This window comes from Thrips palmi, unplaced genomic scaffold, assembly GCF_012932325.1.
Source record: "Thrips palmi isolate BJ-2018 unplaced genomic scaffold, TpBJ-2018v1 HiC_scaffold_10, whole genome shotgun sequence".
Classification (NCBI taxonomy): Eukaryota; Metazoa; Arthropoda; class Insecta; order Thysanoptera; family Thripidae; genus Thrips; species Thrips palmi.
The window spans coordinates 19,871,496-19,893,384 of record NW_023144621.1 but is presented as its reverse complement, the minus strand read 5'-3'; the positions used below and the strand labels follow the sequence as shown (position 1 = coordinate 19,893,384).

The following is a 21,889-nucleotide window of genomic DNA, read 5'->3' as shown; positions in this document are numbered from 1 at the left end:
GCCGCGCGCGCCCGAGATACAGGGCGGGACGGGTATGGGTGCGGACGAGCAGGGTGACGTCTCGGCCACGTGCCCCGCGCGAGGCTACGCGGGGCGGGGCCCGCCCCATTGTGGAGGGGATAGGATTAAGATCACTGGAAAACCCGAAGCGAGGTTGTGGGGAAAGTTCACTCAAGCATGGACCTGCTAATTGTCAATGAGAAGAAATTCAATTTTCCCATGAATTTAGCCTGGATAATCGGAGGGGTAAAACGGAGAGCTACGCTAGAAGCCGAGCGTACAACCACTGGGCGCACTGAGTACGCTTTAGTTTACCAGTGGGGCAGGGCGAGGGGAAACAGGAAAGAGGGCAGTCGGGGCGCAAAAAGCGATCGGGGACCAAACAACGCGGCGGGCTGCAGGCCTGCACACCTAGGCCGGCTCGGGATGCTAAACGGTTAATTAACGATGCAAAATACGTAAGTGGGGCGTCGCGGGGGTGGGGTTAATTATGAACGAGTGATTACATGGCGAAACGGTCCGCCGAGAAGTTGCATCGGCAAGTTCGGGGAAAAGGGGACGCGCTGCTCAGTGCTCCACTGCTCCGCTCCGCACCCCGACGACGAGCGCGGAGCGGGAGCATCCGATACCCCGCGCCGCCCCCGCGCCGCCCCCGCGCCGCCCCCGACGAGCCGCCACCGTTTCGATATCGTTAAAACACAGCCGGCGGCGTCGGACTCGGGCTAGACCCGGCGCACCACTGTGCGCTTTTCCTAGCTTTCGCAACACAGCGGAAAAGCAAGTGCGCTACAAATTCACCTCTCACGGGCGGAAAATAAAAAACAAACAACAACAAAAACGAGGCGACGGCCAGTCCTCTTGTTTTATTCTCATCCTCGAGGTGGAAGTAATTATAACGGCAAATACGGCGAACCATTGCGCGCGGGAACGAGAGACGAAAAAAAAGGGCTCAAAACAAAGCGTCGTAAGGATGTCGCCTTATCGTCTTATTAAACTTGAAAATGATACTCCGCCCAACTTGGCACGACTTGGCACGTACACTATCGCCACGGGGGCGGGGGGGGCGGGGCGGGGCGGGGCGGGGCGGGGCGCTTTGGCGGCGGGGCGCGTCTTTAGAAACGTGTGAGATGAGGTGCACCTGTTGCAGGGCAGGCAGGCCAGGCCCTTCCCAGATTGGAGGCCCGACAAAAGCTGCGCAAAGTAACTCCGCGCGACCCGCCGCCGCCGCCCTGCCGCCCCCAGACCCCGCCGCCGCCGCCCCCGAGCCGCCGCCTCACCGCCGCGACGGCCCCGACGACGCCCGGACGACACCGACCGCCCCTGCGAGCGACGCAGTAATTACTTTGCCCAGAGAGAGAGAGAGAGAGAGAGAGAGAGAGAGAGAGAAGGAGAGAGAGAGAGAGAGAGAGAGAGAGAGAGAGAGTAGAAAATATGAGGGGATGTAAATAAGAGGCGGGAAAAATGTGCGGCGAAATGATACAAAAACCGCCGCGTAAGGGTTTTGGTCTTCCCTGCCGACACGTTCAACAAGACGCAGTGCGATAACGAGGAGGGAAACAAGACGGGCAAAAATAAAGAATTTACGTCTCCCGGCGCAATATTGCTGCCGTCAGGAGGATATTGTCAGACAGAGGACAGGGACAGCCTCCTCCGAGGGCCGGGCAAGCCAGCAAGCCAGCTTCAAAGGGGCGCCGCGGCGAAGGCCGTGCCGAGCCGCGCCGTGCCGTGCCGTGCCAGGGGCCGATCGGGAAAAGTAATCAAAATCGAGAAGAAGGGGCAACATGTGGCGACGGTGCCTTTTCATTGCGGCCATCACACACACACACACACGCGCGCGCGCGCTCAGAGACCATCAGAACTAACATTTTGCTGCGACGATGCCAGCTGAGATATCTTTGTTCGCTCCCCCGAAAAATCCTTCACAGCCAGGAAACGAAAAGTCTCCGATTGGACATGAATCATACCGAAACAACTTGCATGTTTCTTCCTTTTTTTTCGTGTAGCAAGGCGGCGCTGCTGAGTGTTGTGCTGCCGAGGTAAGGCCCTTTTCTAATTTATGAGGCAGCGGATAGAAAGGGAAGACGGGCTGCTGTGGCGGGGCGCGGCGTGGCGCGGCGTGGTGGGCGTGGCGGGGCGGGGCGTAGCGGGGAGATCGTCAGGGTCGCGTCTCCGCCCACGGCAGGCCGGGGCCAGGGCCGAGGCCAGCCGCAGTGGATCAACCACTAAAGAGATCAAAGTTGGCCTCGAGGCGAGGGCAGGCCGGGCAGGCCGGGCAGGCAGCGCTACGCCGAGGGAGAAGTCAGTTAAGCGACACAAACTGGGCAGCGGCAGCCAAATCAGCCGGCCGGGCCCGGCCCGTCTGCAAACAGTGGCCCCACAAACGACCCTCATCCCAACTTGAATGATCCTCTCACGCAACTAAATCAAACGTGAGCAGAACTTCTAGCAGGCGCACAGCAACGGCAACAGGTGCACGAACAAAGGGGCTGGCCGGCCCACATCAAATGCCGAGCGTGGCGCAGCACCCGGCCGTGAACGTTCACGGCTCGCTTCCCGAGCGCGCGCTCGCAACCGATGCAGTAGTTCAGCGAAGTAGCCGACAAATAACGCTTGGAGCGAAAAGGGGAGCGCGACAGACAACGTACAGTGGGCCAGAAGACCGAAATCCGGTGGAGGTGCGGTCAAAATCGCGGATGCGTTTTGAGCTCCAGAGTCGCTGAACACGACTTAAGGCGAGCGTGGGACCTCATCAATGGATTCCTCGTTCGGAGAGCGATCCATTCATTGGTGGGGTCACACGTAGGGTTCGAATCCCATTCAGCGACTCTGGAGATTAAAACACGTCTGGAATTGCGACCGCCTGCCTCCACCGGTCTTCTGGCCCACGAGGCAGTGTGTCGCTTTGGGAGCGCCTGCGAGGTGGGCAGTGCCGTCGAGCGGCCGTGTCGAGCGGGCTTGCCTGCCCTGCACGGCGCTAGCCGTCCAGGACGACGCACCACGCAGGCTGCGCGCCTTGAGAGCGCCTGTGAGGTAGGCAGTGCCGTCGAGCGGCCGTGTCGGGCGGGCTTGCCTACCCAGCACGGCGCTCCCTCCGCCAGCGCGCTGCCGGCCTGGCGGGGTATCCGTGACTCAGGACGTGTAAATGCAGAGGGCTCGCTTGACTGGCGGCGGGGTGGTGGTGGCGGCGGCAAGGCAGGTGTCGTGTTTCATTGCCTTGTCGACAGCCCCGCCCCGCCCCGCCCCGCCCCCTCCTCCGGGATGAACAGTCAGCCAGTTCGCGGCCGACAACCAGGGCACTTACGCGACATGCACCCCCACACCCTAGCCAGCCAGCCAGCTTGGCGTGGAGTCAGAAACAGGCGGCGCGGAGCCGCAGCGAGCAAGCGAGCGCTACACGGGAGGATCCGCCGCGATTACCCGACGAGCAACTCGGGGGACTCGGGTCCTGTCTTGCCAGGAGGGGCTTACCCGCCGATCGGCCGGCCGAGGAGAAGCGGAGGGGCCGCATCAAAAGGCACCAGGAACTGCAGGTGGCCACGTACGTCTGGGGCGGGGCGGGGCGGGGCGGCGCGGGGCGGGGCGGCCGGCTGAAAGCCCGGATCAAGCAGCAATATCAGGGAGTCTTAGCGAGCTAAATGAAGGCCGAGTCGGAACGGCGGCGGCCGGACGGCTGCTTTGTTCCAGCACCCACAATGGTCCAGGCTGGTTCCGCACAGTGTATCCGTCGCTCTGTCTCTCTCGCACGCACGGAGCGAGCTGCAGCGGTGAGAGAGACGGGGCAGCATCGTCGTCCCGCTGCTGCTGTCGTCCGGTCCGGGTCTGCAGGCGGGTTCCGGTTCCACAAAGTCCACTCGTCGCACTGTCTCTCTCGCACCCCTACGGAGTGCCCCATGAAAGCGAGAGCGACACAGCAAACTGTTCGGAATCGCTCTGCTGCTCACCTGCATGCCTTGGCTTTTCTCGGCAGTACTCGTGACAAAATGGAAATCCTAGAATACGATATGGGAAAAAAAAGACAACGAAGAGACAGGTCGAAAAAAAAAAACGCAAACCGTGACCACGATGCACAATCAAAAATGCAATAGAAAAAAAACACATGCATCTCACTTGGAAAATGAAAACCAAAAACTTGCCACGAATCAAATCACGCAAATAACACAGGGAAACAAATCGAGAAGCATCGGAAAAGAAATGAAATTAGTTCGAAGCAAGAAATAAATAAACAGGTGGTGGAAGTGACGGAGTACTTAGTGGCCAATGCTTCGGCCCTGTCGAGTCCCAAAACGGGCACTCTAGGATATCGCTGTTTTCCAACTACCAAGACTCCAGAAGAAAGTAAACAAGTTACGAAGTCGCAGATCACACTGAAGACACATAAGCAATAGTAGCATCAAGTGACTTTCTGAACAACCACCATCCTGTTTGATTGACACCTTCGTTCGTGTTCGGCAACTCTCTGCCTCTCGTATCGGCATCGCTTTGTCATTTTATGACATTTGGTCCGGTCTACGCTCGCCCTCACAACGGATTCCATCATTTTTGTTTCAACATATATTTCGTAGAGCTGTCCCATTTCCAGAAACATTTTTGCATCCCTGCTATAATGAATAAGACATCATTACTAATCGGCTGGGATGCCATTTAGAGAAAAACTGTTGAAAACAAAAACTTGGTCGAACGAGTTGTGAGCCACGACGGCCGCTGCATGTCCCAGGAGCGGGTCCAGGGGAGGGGGCCGATGGGGGCACTGCCTCCCCTCAAGCCCAAAAAGGCAAAAAGTCGCACTTGCAGGAAGGCAACTTTTGTGGCATGGCCCCCTCCAGAGCCCGTCCCTGGATCCGCCCTCGTCCCATACTCCGCCTTTACCTGTCCGTTGATGTAGTCCCGGGGGTAGTTGTCGTCCTTGACGGCCGGTCTCTTCATGGTGTAAGAGTGAAGCAGCGACAGCAAGAGTAAGAGCAAGACAGAGACGCGCCGCTCCGCTTACCTGCAAGCACAAGAAAGACGCACAGACGTAAGCAAGGACAGTGCAAGAGTGTTCCACCACCATAGAGGACAATACCGCAGGTCAGATGAAGTTAAAAGTGCATGAAGAGGGAAATTCAATGAAGAACAGTGCACGATTTGGGGGACAGAACTGGGACAAGAAGGGATTGTGGCTTCGGCAAAACAATACGAGAGTCATTAAGGGCACGGTGGGCCGCCCGAGGGGCGGACAGGGAGGGGGAGGAAGACAAGGGAGCGTCCAGGCCGAGGCCCGACCTGGCCAGGCCCAACCTCAAGCCTGCTCAAAATTAGTCCAATTTCTATTGTGCTTGTCCAGCTGCTGAACCCGGGCCGCGTCAGGCGGGCAGGTCAGTCGGCTGAGTCGGGCCGGCCGAGCCGAGTCAACCCTCCAGCCTCCAGCAGTGGCGGGCCTGGCCTTGGGCCCGGCCTTGGCCCGGGCGGGTACGCGACGGCCAAGCGACGCAACACCCGCCCAGAGCGAGGGCACGGGCGGATTTTAAGCTCCAATACTCCTCCGAGTGACGCGCATTCAGCGATAGGCGACCACAGAGATTGCTGGGGGCTCTCGAGGGCTGTCAATCTGGAACGAGCAGTAAACGGTGCGTATCAAAGAATGTTTATGTCCAAACAAAGGGGCACGGGGCACTCTTCAGAGTCATCGGCTCCAAGAGCATGCCCCCAACAAATCAAGAACCAGCAGACTGATTCCGAGAGTCGTTTTCGTCGCTCTGTCTCTCTCGGGTGCTCCATTCCCGCACTTCCTCTCCTTCAGCTCCAGCTTGACGACGCACCCCCTCACTCTCCAGCAGCACGGCCTGCACGGCCTGCTCCAGCACCTGGCCGCACATCCCTCCTGGGGGCCGAACAGACGTCCTTCCGTCTGTCTCTCTCGCACCCCTGCGGAAGGCCCGCAGAGCGATGACGCCACTGCTGGGCCTCGGCTCCTAATTACGCGCCGCGCACGTGCGGACTGACCCACATTTGGCGGCAGCTTGCCTTGCCGCCCCGCAGTGTCGCGGCACGTCGCGCGGCGCTTCAGCGCGGTGCCATGCCAGCGGATTTGCCAGGAGACCGGTGGAGGCTGTCAAAATCCCGGACGCGTTTTGAGCTCCAGAGTCGCGACAGGGGACTCGAACCGAACGTGTGACCCCACCAATGAATTGCGCACTCCGAACGAGGCAACCATTAGTGGGGTCACATGCTCGGTTCGAGTCCTGTTCAGCGACTCTGGAGCTCAAAACGCGTCCGGAGTTTCGGCCGGCGGCGCAAGTCTTCTGACCCACTGTGGCACGCAGAGACGAGCCGTGTGCTCGCCGGACGTTGAGGCGGCACGCGTCGGACACGTGGCGCACGCCCACGCCGCGTATCGGCGCGCTGTCATCTTCCGCGCGCCGGGCGGGGCGGGGCGGGGCGGGGCCGCTGGAGGAAGTCGTCGCACGTCGTCGCCGCATCCTTAGAGGGCGCGACCGGGTCCGCCAAAGCGACAGCGTCGACGGAGACGAGGACGACGACGTGCGGCAGACGGCCGCATTCAATCTGCATTCGTTGCAAACGGCGGCACTCCAGCAGCGCCAGCAGCGCGACCCGAAAGGCCTCGCCGTCGCCAAGCCCGCCGCCTCCGCCGCCTTTCCCGTCGTCTGCGCGCCGCGCCCCGCCACGCCCCCCACGCCCCGCCACGCCCGCCCGCGCCCCCGCCACGCCCCGCCACGCCCCGCCACGCCCCGCCACGCCCCGCCACGCCCCGCCACGCCACGCCCCGCCACGCCCCGCCACGCCCCGCCGCGCCCCGCCACGCCCCGCCACGCCCCGCCACGCCCCGCCGCGCCCCGCCACGCCCCGCCACGCCCCGCCACGCCCCGCCACGCCCGCCACGCCCCGCCACGCCCCGCCACGCCACGCCCCGCCACGCCCCGCCACGCCCCGCCACGCCCCGCCACGGCCCGCCACGGCCCGCCACCCAGCCGAAAATTCCGGCCACCCTCCGGCCGGAAAATAGTCCGGCCGGACTCCGTTATGACTCCGGCCGTATTTTGGGTAAATTTCCGGCCGGACACCTCCGGACTCCGGCCGGAGAGCTGTCCGGCCGGAGTCCGGTGGTGTCCGGCCGGAGCGTGGCAGTGTCCGGCCGGAGCAGTCATCAGTCACTCTGACCACAAAGACCATGGGACAGTGTCCAAGGCATGGTCGGATGGTCAATTTTCGATTCTGAGTCGATTGGTACTATCGCCATACCCGTAAGACCATCCGTTCGCAAAATGACCCAAAAAGTGGAGCGGGTTGTCTACCTAATTGTCATACAATTGTGCCTACCTTCTGGGCGGTGGCTCGGGTCCGGCCGGAATCTGAGGCTCCGGCCGGAGATTTTTAAAAGTTCCGGCCGGAACGAAAAATTCCGACCGGACTTCAAAAATGTCCGGCCGGACCGAGAAATCCGGCCGTAAAAAAGCCACCTCCGGCCGGAAAAAGGAAAAGTTCCGGCCGGAACTAGAAATTCCGGCCGGAATCCGGGCCGGAATTTTCGGCTGGGCACGCCACGCCCCGCCACGCCCCGCCACGCCACGCCACGCCCCACCACGCCCCGCCACGCCCCGCCACGCCACGCCCCGCCACGCCCCGCCACGGCCCGCCACTCTCAGACTCGCGGATTATTTTAATGGGGCGCACGCCACAAAGTGAGGGGCGAAACAGAATCTTGCCTTTTCTGAGGCTTCCTTTTTTTTCTGTCCATTTCTTCTCCTCCTCCTCCTCCTCCTTCTTCTCTTCTTCTTCTTCGAAAGAAAGTACGCACACGCGCAGGCACAATACACCTACACACACGCGTACACACACGCACACGCACACACACACACACGCACACACACACATAGAGGCCGTTGTACGCCGCCGCTGCTCCGCGACCCACCCTTAGCCCTGCAGCGCTGTAGGGCAAGGCAAGGCAAGGCGGCGGCGAGAGCGAGCCACGCCGAATCGAACAGGGTCGAAGGGTAGGCAGAGCCTGGCAGGCAGGGCGCAGGGCACGCGAACATCGACTGCTCATTAGCAACAGCCACAGGGTGCGCTGCCGTAACGAAGCGCGAGGGCGTGGCGTGGCGTGGCGTGGCGGGGCGTGGCGTGGCGGGCGGCGGGCGTGGCGTGGCGGGGCGTGGCGTGGCGGGGCGGGGCGTGGCGGGGCGGGGCGGGGCGGGGCGGGGCGGGGCGTGGCGGGCGTGGCGGGGCGTGGCGTGGCGGGGCGCGCACGCTTTATGTACCTTCCCCGGATGCTGCCATAATTAGAGGGAATGGAAATCTTTAGCCTGTCCGTCTTATCAATACTCGCCGCGGCTTGCCGTGTTTCCCCGAAACAGCGCCGCGCGGCGTTTCCCGCTTTGCCGGAGAACGGAAAGCGCCTCGCCGAAGTCTTCCCCTCCCCGACCGACCGGCCGCCAGTCTCGCTCCGTCGCCCTCGCACTCGTGGGACGTCCCTTGCGGGCGCGAGAGAGACAGAGTGACGGAGGCGACTCTCGAAATCAGTCTGCTGCTTTTATCCGGGCGGGCGGACGTCGGCTCCGAGTGCCTCGCTGCCCGGAGGGGCCGCTGTAGGCTCGGCGCGTCGCCCGGAGACACCCGGAGACAGGTCGGCGACGCCTGATTATCATTTTTAAAGGACAGGAAGTCGCTTTGAGGCGGCGCGCTTTTAGTGGAGCAATCAGGGCAAACGTTAAAGCCCCGCGCTGACGGGCCAACGCGACGGCCGACGGGCCAAAGCCGAGGGGTGACCCACTGTAAAATTGTGCGTACAAATGATGGTAGGTATGTGCTGCAAGATTTATGGCGTACTTGTCACACGTGTTGCGTTTGTGCAACCCAAATGAAAAATGTATTAAAATTTTGTGCGACGAATGAGGGAAGTTGGGCGCCACTCGGCCAAATCGGTCTCGTTTTGGCGCCTCGCAGTGCTGTGCCGTGCCTCACAGTGTACCGGGGCCGACCCGGCGGCCGCAACCAGCAAGATCCACCCTCCAGCCGGCCAGCCCGAAACCAGCGAGCTTAGGGAAATAATCCCCGATGACCAGAGGGGATAAGGAGGTTCGCGAGGGCCGGGCCAGCGCCAGGCCAGCGCCAGCGGTAGCCAAAGGTTTCATAAGCCCCCGGGGGAGGGGTGGCGCGGGGCGAGGTGAAGCTTACGGCGACAGTAAACCATTCAGCACGCCACAAGGCGAGGCGGCGGCCCGGCCCCCGTCCGTCCGTCCGCAGGCCGGCGCGCTGGACGCAGGGCGCCCCGAGACGGACGCCGCTACGCCGCACGGGACCCAAACTAATCAACAGCTTAGGATCAGCGAGGTAATTAAACAGGGGGACGAAAAACGCGCCGTGCACTCGTCGAGGTTTCAGAGCAGAACAGGTGGAGGGAGAGCAAGTGGTGGAGAGATGGTGGTGGGCCATGGTGGAAGAGAGAGATGGTGGTGGCGGAGATGGTAGTGGAGAGATGGTGGCAAGGGGTCCCCAACCGAGCCGGCGAGCGTACACTGACTTAAAGTCAAAACTGACTTTTTTGACTTTTTTGTGACTTTTTGATTGTTTTTAGACTTTTTTGTGACTTTTTTGAGTATCTTTTCTGACTTTTTGCGACTGTTTTGCCTTGGAACTATTTTCACTTTCACACGTTTTAATGACTTTTTGACTTTTAAATGACTTTTTGACCTTTAAATGACTTTTTTGACTTAAAAAGTTACTTTTCCACCAGCGTTCATTGAAATTTGGCATTTTTAAAGGCTGTTTCGTGACTTTTTGGATACTTTATAGTGGTTTTTCTGTTACTTTTTGACTTTTGTGACTTTTTGACTTTTTTGACTTTTAGTGACTTTTTCACCCGTGTACACCGATTTTCGCCGGTTGGGGACCCCTTGGATGGTGGTGAAGAGATGGTGAGAGCAGCGCAGGCAACAGAGAGACGGAGGGTAGCTGGTACAGAGTAGGTAGGGTAAACTATACAGTTATCGGCAGGGGTACAGTTATCGTCATCTTGGTGAATAATTGGGTCCTGCTCTGCAAGTACGCGTCCGTTAGTGATGCGGCCAATGCAGGTCGCTAGAGACACCTTTTGAGCATGCAGGACCGAGAAAGCGTCGCGTTTGATCGAGCATGTCAGCCAACAGAGCCACGTTCCTTGTCAAGTGCAGAAAGAGGTCGCTTCGGCCGCCCGTTCTTATCTTCTATACTAGGAACAGGGGTTCAATCTTTCGTTAAATTCGTGAATGTGGGCCGGAAAAAACAATTCTCTTTGCCAGGTTCCTTCTCACCAGCTATTGAAGAGGGTATACTGTGCTTGGTGCACAGAAATTCCTCTTGCCTGTCCTCATTCGGGGGGTGCCGATAACTGCACCAGAGAATCACCCCAAACACAGTTATCGTCAGGGTGGCCTCAAACTTCACTGGTGTTTTGGGCGTCGCCCGGAGTTAATATTCTGATGCATTATGACCATGGGAAGACCCCTACCAAATTTGAATAAAATCGGACCACTTTTTCCCAGTGATCTACGTGATTTACGAAATGTCCTCCTCCGCGCTTTGAAAGGTTGTTTTTTCGCAGCTCATGGTGCTAGTTGTCCGTGAGTCTAAAATGAAGGGCGCAAGAGGCATAACAGAAGAGAGAGGGGGTTCGTGACATGTCGAGGGGTGATATATAGAATGTCTGAGACGACTCTTAAAAATTTTCGTCACTTTCGGTCATGTTTTGCCTTTTAACAAGGGATGCCGATAACTGTCATAAATGGTGCCGATAACTGTATTTTGGCTGCCGATAACTGTGTTTTTGGTAACCTTTTTCTCAGGTTAAATAAGAGCGTCGCAAAAGTTTTTGGTGAAATCTTTGTCAGCCATTTCGTTGTCTAGATCCTACTGAGGTGTCTGGAACAAGTCGCACGGGTCTAAGTGTCATAACCTACCATAGAGGCCCTTGAAAAGAAAGCGATGCTCTTAAACTGACGGTAACTGTATAGTTTACCCTAGGGGCCCGGCAGAGGCAAACTGCTCCGCCGATACGCCGCGCACTAGTGACTGGCCGGCCAGGACCCGCCCTCGGCGTGGGGTAGCGCGGCCGCGGCCGGTGTCACTCTGTCCCGTTGCCATCCCCTACTCGCCGGGCTTTGGCAGTGGAGGGGGGGGGGGGGGCACCAGGACACTTGGGCACACCTGGCCGTGCCTGCCGACAGCCTATTACCGCCCGCTGCCTCGAGACCACGGCGGCTCGCCCGGTCAATTTGCCAATCAAAGTCGCCGCCGCCGCCAAACTTTTTCAATTGAATATCCTCAATTAGGCGGGAAGACAGCTTCGCAGGGAGTGGAGGGGAGGGGGAGTGGGGGGAGGAATTCATGGGCAGCCCGGTGGGGTGGGCGTCGGGGGGAGGGGGAGAAAGGCAGATAGCAAGGCACGCAGAAATCACTCGCGCCGGTTGAATATTCATGAAGAAACACATAGAGTGGGCCTCCTCTCGGACGTTAAAAGCAGGGAGCCCGGGAATAAGGCGCGGCGAAAAAAGAAAGAAAGGAGAGGAGGACAGAACGCCCGCGCGAGACGCAAATCGCGATTTCTATTACTATTTAAATCATGACGCGCCAACCGCTTTACTTGCAAATGCACTTCTTGGCAAACTCCAGCGAGAGTCCGAATTTGACAGCAAATTTGCGCGGGCGGTAGAGTGCCGGTAGCGTTGTTGCGTGGCGGCCGCCACTTTCTCACACCGCGACAGAATGTCGACTCTTTTGTTGACCCTCGGAGACGCAAAGCGACGCCAAGCGACGCCAAGTGTATGCAGCCCTGCACACGCACACAAGTCTTCCACACCGCACTGTTAGAAGAGGGTTCGACTTTCGAACCCACCTTGGCTCGAAATACGGCCTTAAGTAGGATCGAACCCATCTCGGTTCGAAAATCGGACGGGGTGGCCGATACATGCAGGGTTTGATATTTTGACAAGATGAGGGTTCGATTTTCGGCTCTGGTAGTGTTCGATTTTTGGCTTTGTAGGGATTGAGCTTCGCTGAGACAAGTGAATTATCAAACTTGACCAAATAGACATTTGCTTACAGATTTAGATTTGTCTCGAGAAGACAAACAAAAAATGTCAAGACATGTTATGGGTTAAAATAGAAAATAGAAGAGTTATTGGATTTTTAGAGTGCAAAAATGGTAAAAAAGACATTAGAAGTTGAATAACTCTTTCATTTTTCATTTTAACCCATGATATGTGTTGACATTTTTGGTTTGTCTACTTGAGACGAATCTAAATCTGTAAGGTGATGTGTGTTCGGTCAGGTTTGCTAATTGACTCCAGGCGCTGCCGTACGAAAGACCGCAGAGCCGAAAGCCGGCGAAGCGGTCGAAAATCGAACCCCGCGTCCGAAAATTGAACCCACGTGAGTTCGATTCTACTTAAGCCCGATTTTCGAGCCGGGCGAGAATTGGGACCGCCTTTCCACGGTTCGAAAATCGAACCCCCTTCTAACAGTGCGGGCTGCGTCACACTGGAAGGCAAAGCAAAATATGCACGCAGTCGTGTGTGCGTGTGTGTGTGAGCGGGCACTGCCACGGGAGAGAGCACATTGCGACAAGTGCCAAACACGGGAAATTCGACAGACGACATCATTTTGCGAGTGAGGCGGGCAGCCCACCTGCAGGCCCTGCCTGGGCCGAGGGCGCGCCCCCGCTGAATTCTGTATGAATAACAAACTTGCGCGTTGTTGTCCCCACCCCGCCCCGCCCCGCCCCGCCCGGCGCAACGAGGGCGTAAGTCACTATTTGTTTGCGGCGACCGCTGTTCGACACAATGGTCCACAAACTTCGACAGAGAAAGGGGCAAAAAAGAACAAGAGCGGCCCAACGAGGCCCCCCTCCCTTCCCCCTCCCCTTATTTTGGCCCCGAAACATAGAAATCCCCCAGAGTTGCGCGAGATCCTCGAGGGACGTCCTTCAGAGTTCTTCGAGACGTTCATCACAGTCCTCGTGTGGAGACCCCCCCCCCCTCCAGCTTCCTCGCCGTGTGAGGGAAGCGGGTGACGCCCAGGTGAGGCGTAGCGCAGGGGGGGAGGGAGAGAGAGAGAGAGAGAGAGAGAGAGAGAGAGAGAGAGAGAGAGAGAGAGAGAGAGAGAGAGAGAGAGAGAGAGAGAGAGCGGTGGGCTTAGATCCGATGCGGACGTGGCAGCAAATTGTGCACACGACAGATTAGGCTTAAGTCCACCAATAGTGCGGCCCGTACAAAGGACGGAGTGAGACAGAGACAGGGGGCTTCTCTTCATCCGATGACGCAGGACGGCCAGGGGTCAGGCGGCCCGGGCCTACCACCGGCACAGTGGGAAAAGGGGAAGAACGGGGAAAGGAAAGGAGGGGGAGGGGGCAAATCAAGTCCACTCCAGGCCACCCCACGGCGTCCGACGCGTTGGGCGTCCCCAGGCGCCGCGACGCTCGGCCAGGCCTAATCACACACGCGCAGACAGACAGACAGACAGACAGACAGACAGACAGACAGACAGACAGACAGACAGAGAGAACGCTGGGCAGAGGGCGAGCGTTCAAGACGCAACGGCAGTGACTGCGGGCTTGGCCGAAGGACCGACCCGGGGACGGTGACGGTACACTGGTATACGTGCACAGGTCCGACCAGCACAGCAGCGATGCGGAAGTAAGGGGATAACAGGAAGGAGAAAATGAATCTGAAAAATAAAGGAAAAATGGAGAAAAAGGGCCCGGGGGGAGGGTGATCCCGACAGGTGACCAAAAAGGAAGGAGGCAGGGGAATAAAAAGAGATAAAAAAGGTGCAAAAAATAAAACACTACAATTTTTTCGGCTTTCTGACACTAGCCATCACTTTTCCACGCGACGAGTCAGCCTAGGGACACGGAGTGGGGAGTGGCGGCCTGATGAAGGGGCGGGACAAGGGCAAGGGAGAATGAGGAGGGAAGGGGGGGAAGGCAGAGGGGGTCCCATTGATTGCAGCCCCTTGGCCAGACGGCGCACCTCACGACGCCACCACACAACAAACTCACTCTCATCCCCCAATTCAATTTTTTTTTCCGCCGCCGGAAACCGAATTTGCAGACAAATTCATTCCCGGCCGCGAACAAGGCGCTCAAGAGGCTCCCCCCGGTGTAATTCCGCCCCGACCCTCTCGCCGCGCCGCGCCGCCCCGGGGGAAGCGGCGCGCAGGTAGCGCGAGGCATCTGCTGCTCCACGTCAAGCTATATATGCGCGCGATGACGGCGCATTCGCGGAGCCCGGCCGAGCCTCGGAGCCGCGACGACAGAAATTAGGTGGGAGGGCGAGGGGGCCCCACGGGGGGCGCCGGGGTTCCTCGCAGATTGCACGTGGGCCTGCAGATGACACAGAGCGGCGCGGAGCAGCGCGTCGTCGGCGAGGTGCAAGTCAGCGCGAGTGGGAGCACCGGGAGCCGCGTGGAACTCGGCGAGGAAGACGCCGTGGAGGAGGCACACTGCCTAACGCGCCTCCAGCAGCGCCTCCAAGCATTGTCCAGTCGTCACTTCGGACCATTACCGCGCCGCCGCACCGCCGCGCCGCCACGCCCGCGCGATGGCCCGCGGAGATAGCCCCCGCCCCGCCCCGCCCCGCCCCGCCCCGCCCCGCCCCGCCAATCACAGTGAAACAGAAGGCGCGGCGCGTCCGGGCTGCACTCAGCGGCTCCACAGCACTGCCTGCCTTCCCGCGGCCACGCCAGAGCCCCGCGCAATTTTCCTTCCCCGCGCGACGTGCTCCTCGAGAGCCCCGGAGCCACCGGAGCCGCCGTCAAAGCGGACCTGGAGGACCCGGAGCAGCCTGGAGTGATTGCCGTTCGGTTCCCGATCCGCCAACCTCCGGCCATTGTTGGCCTCCGGGCGCCCGCCTCGCCCGCCTCGCCCGCCTCGCCCGCCTCGCCCACCTCGGCGGCCTAATCCCGTTCGGGCTCACACGTCTCAAGAGGATGACTGAGCCAGCGGCACAGGCACATGCACCTCGCGGTCTCGCCACGCAGACAGACACTGTGTCGGAAAAAAACAGAGCAGAAACCAAGGCAGAACCGAATCGGCTGACATTAGGCAAAGCCAGGTGGAACCACCACTAAACGCTGACGTTTCGCAGTACCGTAACAGTAACAAGATGCTCGTACCGTACAAGGCGAAACCAACGAGTGAGACCAGTCTCAACATTGTTACAGACGTGGCAACGCGCCCAAAACTGGAAAACTGAGGCCGTTCAATTTTGACGGCTCGTTTATAACAGAGCTCTGCGCAGAGACCCCGTTCCCCGCGGGCAAGGTGGCCCCCCGAGGCCGCAACACAGCGCGCCCCGCCCCGCCCCGCCCCGCCCCGACCCGCCACGCCCCGCAACAGCAGATGGCCGCTGGCCTTAGGCTCATGCTGATCTGCGTTTCCAATGGCGCCCTGGCAGTGCGGTGCAGTGGCAGTGCAGTGGCAGTGCGATGGCAGTGCGGTGTGCACACTGCACATGCAGCAGACAGTACGACGCAGCCAGCAAGACTGCCACACTGCAAGACTGCCAGGCGACCGCACACCACTCAGGGAGCCCGCTTTCATTAGCAGTGGGCCGCCTCCGAACCCGCTTCCCACTTTGGACCCCGCGCAGCACACTGATTGGGAGGGCCGTTCGCTTCGCTCTGCGCTCCTTTCCGCAGTGTATCGCCCGGTCGGGCCGCAGCCGCTTGCTTCTACGGACACCGCTGTCTGTCTCTCTCACACTCATAATGCGGCATCCCCTGTGCCGTGCGAGAGAGACAGAGAACGAAACGCCGAGCGGAACCAGTCTGCACAGTGGCGGCCGTGCGGGTGGCTGCGGCTGCCTTCTCGCTAACAGTTACGGGGCAGACAATGGGCCGTGAACACACACACACACACACACACGAACGTTAGGAAACGAGTGTGTGTTTCTCGCTTCAAAACGCGCACACGGCACGGCACGGCACGGCGAGGTGGCCGACAACGGGTTTCCCGTTGCGAGGGAGGATGTGCAGGATGTCTCCGCCGCCCCGGCCCATCGGCCGGTCCAAGCAGCGCGGTGTACCGTTGCGAGGTACCGCGGGGAGGCACTCGCGCGCTCCGTGAGGTACTCGTCCGTCGGCACCGCGTTGCCCAGGGAGGCCCCCCCGGCCCATTAACGGCGTGCCTTGACCTACACCACGGCACGCGACGGCCAGCGCGCGGGGCGCGGCGGGGGGGCCGCACTGCACAGCACAGTGGACGTAACAACGCAGCCAACGCGGAAACGGACACGTCCACTGCAGTGTGGTACCGAATGGAATTTGCAAAAGAATGAGAAGGCTTTCAAATTGCTTCTTCATTTATTTCTGCATAATAAATGTAGTCATTGAAGCGAGTACGAATGAATTGTCCACATTTCATTTTCACTGGGAGCTCTCCATGGATATTTCGGCGGCGCGTTCAAACACCAGTTTTCCCGGCGTGGCGCTAGTATACTCCCAGTACTCCCTTGGACGCGCGCGTCGCGGCAACAGGTGTACAAGTGGCCAGCGGTCCGGTCGGACACTAATGCCCGCCGCAGAGCGACACGCCGAACCAAGGCGGCGGCCTCGCTCCGTCTCACTCGCACCCCTACGGAGCGCGCCGCTATGCGAGAGAGACGGAGCGACGAAGCACGGCGGGGAATCGACGCACTACTCGGCGGCACGCGGCGCGCCCACCGCAGCATTTAGTCCATTACCCCCACCGCGTCCGGGACGCAGCGCACAGCGGCAGACCCATTCCGAAAGTCGCCCCGTCTCTCTCGCACTCACGGGGCGTCGTACGGATGCGAGAGCGACAGAGCGACGAAAACGGCTCTCGGAATCGGTCTGCTGCGACAAGCGAGGAGAGGTGTCTGCAGGCCGGCGTCGTTGTCGGTGTCGTTTCGGACAAACGGCGCACTCGGGCTGCGTGGCTGCGCGCCGAGGCGGCACTGCACTGCGAGGCACTGCGAGGCACTGCAGCCCCGGCCGGCCGTTCCGAGCCGTTCGGGGCCCACTTGCACTTTGCACCGCAGGCTGCCTCCGAACAGAGCTCCGCCACTGTCTCTCTCGCACTCATGGGACGCGCGGCAAGGACGCGAGAGAGACAGAGCGACGAAAGCGCTAATCGCCATCAGTCCACTGCAGTAACTTCCATACGTGCGCACGGTGAAGCCCATTCCAGAGGCTCGCAGCGGCAGAAAAAAGGTCATCAAGCTGGTATTCGAACCCACGATCGACGCTAGTTTCGCGGCTGGAGTGGGAGGGTTATTACCCGGCCGTCTTCGAAGAGGCCCTCGTCTCGGCGGGGGCAGGCTGGGCGGGCGGTCCACTGCAAGGACCTGCATTGCGCCCGGCGGGTAGGCCGCGCCGCGTGCAGCACCGTCTGGCGGGGCTGCCAGCCTCGACTTGCCGCCACGATTGGCAGGCCACCGCGCCGCGCAGCCCAGGCTGGCAGCCAGGCTTGGCTCGGCACGCCGGATGGCGCAAAGCGACACATCAAATTGCACCGTTCGCCCGTCATCCCCAGCACGCTGCTTCCGAGTGGGAGGTCCCATAATCGCTCTGTCTCTCTCGCACCCACACGGGACGCCGGCCGCGCCATGAGTGCGAGAGAGAGGGGGGGGGGGCGTCGGAGTGAGTGCCCGGGCACGCGTGGCAGCGTGCCGTCGCGTCTCCGGCGGGACACAAGACGAGGAAATGGAAAACCCGGCGGAAAACTGGAAAAGCTGCGCCGGCGAGCAGGCGAGGCTCTAGGTGCCTCAAGAGCGGCAAAATAAAAAAGTTTGGCACGGCGCGCGGCGTACGCTGCAAGCTGATTCCGAGTGAAGAGGCCCGTCGCTCCGTCTCTCTCGCACCCACACGAGACACCCCCTAAGTGTGTGTGTGTGTGAGAGAGAGAGAGAGAGAGAGAGAGAGAGAGAGAGAGAGAGAGAGAGAGAGAGAGAGAGAGAGAGAGAGAGAGAGAGAGAGAGAGAGAGAGAGAGAGACTGCCGGCGAGGCCGTGATGGTGCGCAGGGAATTCGATAAACACGTGTAGTCCGAGAGCGGCGCTCAATCGAGCAGAAAACTGCGTGCGCATTAGCCAGGCGAGGCGGTGTCTGGACGCCCCGCCGACGCCCCGAGCGACGCCCCACGCGCACTGCTGTGCAGCACTGCACCTCGCGGCAGGCGGGAAAAGTTCCATTTTAAAAACATTCTGGGAGCGCTGGCAGAGCGCTCTATGGACTGCGTGTGTGACATTTACCCATCGCAATATCATAATGGCAAAGTTGAAGATATTTACTATTTAAGACTGTCCGTGGGACCGCTATCTTCGCTCCATTTTGCGAACGGAACTGTATTTACAGTGTGGATGCTCGCGTGGACCAAGCACCTCTTTCAATCCCCGGGCCGCCAACCGAGGCTAAAACCCCAGAGAGGCGAGGGCGGGCCCAGAGCGCGCAGCCCGAAGCGCGCACGCACGCACAAGACCGGCTGCTGGAAGATCCCGCGGAAGAAATAATAACTTTCCGGCGCAGCAGACAGATTCCGAGGGTCCCGCACTCACGGGGCGCGCCGCATGGGTGCGAGAGAGACAGAGCGACGAGTCTCGGAATCAGGCGCCGCTGTTCCTCCTTGCTCCTCGACCTGACCCTGTTCCTGTTTTCGGACGACCGAGATACAGTGTGCGCGGTACGCGGCAGCGCCGGGGGCTCTCGGGGCATTATTAGGACGGCACGACCTGCAGGCCGCCTCCGAGGCGCTCTCTCTCTCTCTCTTCCTCTCACGCGCCACAGGGGCACGCCCCGCGAGTGCGAGAGAGACAGAGCGACGACGTTCGGAATCGGTCCGCTGCAGCAAAGGGGTGCTCGGTGAAGCGCTATATGGCCATCAGTAGCGGTGCCGTCGAGGTTCCCACGGACAGCGCCGTGCCGCGCCGTGCCGCGCCAGAGCCGATAAACGACCTGATTATTCAATGCAGATTTCATTACTGCATCACATCAGTGGGTAAGCCTCTCTCTCGCTCGCTCCCCGGGCGAACGGCGTTGGCAGAATAACGGCGACGGCACAGCACAGCGCGTCCAGGCGGCGGCGGGCGTCATAGGAAAAATTGGGACCGAAGTCGGCCGCGGCGAAACGTGACTACGTCGTCTCGAAAGGGTCGTCACGGGAGGAACGGCTTCATGTGTCGTGCGGCAGGACGAGGGGTGCGGGGGAAGTCCCACCGCCCCGCCCCCGCATTTCAATGCGCGCGAATATCATTATTTGATATTGATGAAGCTGCCGACGGCAGGGCCGGGCAGGGCCGGGCAGGCAGGGCCACGGTGCCCCTGGGCGAAACACTCACGGGAGCCACACCGCGCGGGAACACTGCCACGCCGAGTGCAGCGCGGATGCACTGTAAGGTACCGGGGAGAGGAGCGAGTGGCACCCAGGGCGGCGCGGCGCGGACGCAAGCAAACGCACACACGCACACACAACGCACTGGAGTAAAACCTTACGCCTAATGAGACGTGTATAAAACATGGAAGGGAGGCTTGGAAGGAGCATCGCCCGAGCAAGAGTAACGCCAGCAGCAGCAACAACAACAGCAGCAGCAGCAAAAGCAGCAGCGCGAGTGCATACAGGGAATAGGAAAGACGATCGCGCGTCATGTTTATGAATGAACGGGGCGGTCACATACGCCCCGCAGGACTACGCCTCGCCTCGCCTGCAACGCACCGTGACACACACACAGAGAGAGAGAGAGAGAGAGAGAGAGAGAGAGAGGGGAAGAAAGAGAAAGAGTGAACGTACGACGTTAACATACCGGTACGGTAGAGGCAAACTCGTGACTCACCTCTCCTGTGCTTCCTCCCTCTCTCTTTCTCTCTCTCTCTCTCTCTTTCCCCCGTAACGGGCCTTGCCACCATGGCTGATGCCCGCTGGACACGCATGACGCGTTGTTGTGACGCGAAAAAAAATATTACGATGATGATAATGTCGGTGATTACGGCTTGAAGTAGTGCTGAAACCGCCGCCCCTCCGTGGTTTTACTTTTCTTTCCCCCCGGCAAAGCTTATTAGCGCGAGCCACACAGACGACACCGCGGCGACGCGGCGAGGCGGCGAACCAGGTGTCGAGAGGGCGGCGAGGGCCGCCAAAGCCAAAGGTGCGCAAGCGTGCGCAAGCCAGACAATGTTGAGGTACTGCTTGCAGGACGCAAGCCGCCACGCGTCACTTGGCACCAGGCCACCTGTGACCGCCCGCCGGGTCGGGCAGGACAGCGACACACTCGTACATGCATGCAGACGGACGGGTGGACGGACGGACGGACAGACAGACAGACAGACGGACAGACAGACAGACACAGACAGTGTCCGCCTTCAGGTGTGCCCCTGGCTCCGCCACTGCCCAGCCCAGCACGGAATCAATCCCGGTGACACTGACAATGAGAGTGCGACTGTCACCCCGGCGCACTGACCCTGCCCTCGCGGCGCGGCGCGGCACACGGCAGCGCGTCAAAGGTCTAATTATACTCGTGGCGGCGCGAGGGCGTGGCGGCGTGGCCACTAGGTGCAGGCGCGGTGCACTGCAAGCCCTCCCAGAGCCCGCAACGGCCGCCACGCGACGTGCCAGTGCACCGCCGTGAGCTGTGCAGGAGCCGAGCGACCCCAGTTTTCCAGTCTTCATTTCAAAGACCAACACACGACCTTCACAGAATTTTCTTCAAACCAAAATTTAGAATGTCAATGACGTCAGTTTTGCCTTTAGACTTTTTCCTGCCCATCGTACTCTCTTCCCACACCCTTCTTGGAAGACGCCTTGAAGTGCGCGCTCCTCAAGAACTCCCTCCTTCAGCACACCTTCGCCTTCTCCAAGTACGCCCTCCCCGAGAACGCCCGCGCCGCGTCCTGGCACGCCCGCGGCGTCCGGTACAGCAAGCGGGCCGCGGCCGCGCTATCACCACCGCGACAACCAGTGTGTGTTCCATCACCATCGCCGTCCAGGCCAAACAGACCGCCACACTGTACAGCGCGGCGTCTGGCGAGCCGGGCGAGCCACACCGCGGTTGGCCCGCGGGGAAGCCCCGGCCACAAATATTTACCGCCGCACCTGTCAAACAGACCCCCGCCGCCGCCGCCACGGCCAGGCCACGGCGCGCCGGCAGAGTGCGGATGGGTTCACAACGCGGCGCCTCACCTTCACCTTGGCCCCGCCCAGCGCACCAGCGCGACGCGGCGCGACGCGGCGTGTGAGTGATCGTCACTCAACCGTCACGCGGTCGTCCAGGCGGTCGTCAGGCGGTCGTCAGGTGGCAGTCACGCGGTAGTCACGCAGTCGCACTCGTCACGCAGTCGTCACGTGGTTGTCACGCGACCACTGCCCCGCGCAACGCTTTGCGACGTGGTATGTCACTGCGCCACTGGCGGCTCGGCTGCGGCGCGGCTGCAGGCCGACTGGGCCGACTCCAGGGACGTCACGTTCGTCACGTTATGACGTCACGCGCGTGACGAGTCCCTCGCGTGCGTGACTGCGTGGGTGATTAGGCGCGGACAACGCGCGGCAGGGCGTCGGTGCCCCCGGACCAGGCTTACAGTCAGTCTGTCTCTCTTTCTCTTTCTCTTTCTCTCTCTCTCTCTCTCTCTCTCTCTTTCTCTTTCTCTTTCTCTTTCTCTTCTCTTTCTCTCTCTCTTTCTCTCTCTCTCTCTCTCTCTCTCTCTCTCTCTCTCTCCTCTCTCTCTCTCTCTCTCTCTCTCTCCCGCGGGCCGCAGGGCGTTCCCCAGGGGTGCGAGAGAGACAGAGCGCGGGCCGCCCCCGCGCAATGGCAGTCAAAAGGAACAAGCGTCGAATCGGGAGCCGCGGCTTCAGAACACCATCCGTCTCCGTCACTCCGCCAGGCACGCCAGGCACGCCGGGCTTGTCCGTCATT

General features: G+C 60.4%; 1 protein-coding gene across 10 annotated transcripts in view; it reads right to left on the bottom strand.

The window, feature by feature from the left end:
• Window positions 1-21,889, bottom strand: part of LOC117639002 (polypyrimidine tract-binding protein 1) — a 202,461-nt gene that overhangs the window by 142,481 nt on the left and 38,091 nt on the right. For 5 of the 10 annotated variants that reach the window (XM_034374288.1, XM_034374287.1, XM_034374290.1 and 2 more), the window contains one exon: window positions 4,867-4,987. The exons of the other annotated variants lie outside the window; for them this stretch is intronic. In XM_034374288.1, the coding sequence (XP_034230179.1) occupies window positions 4,867-4,923 (57 nt within the window). In that variant the 5' untranslated portion in view covers window positions 4,924-4,987. The remainder of the gene's footprint in view (window positions 1-4,866; window positions 4,988-21,889) is intronic. 10 annotated transcript variants of the gene reach the window in all.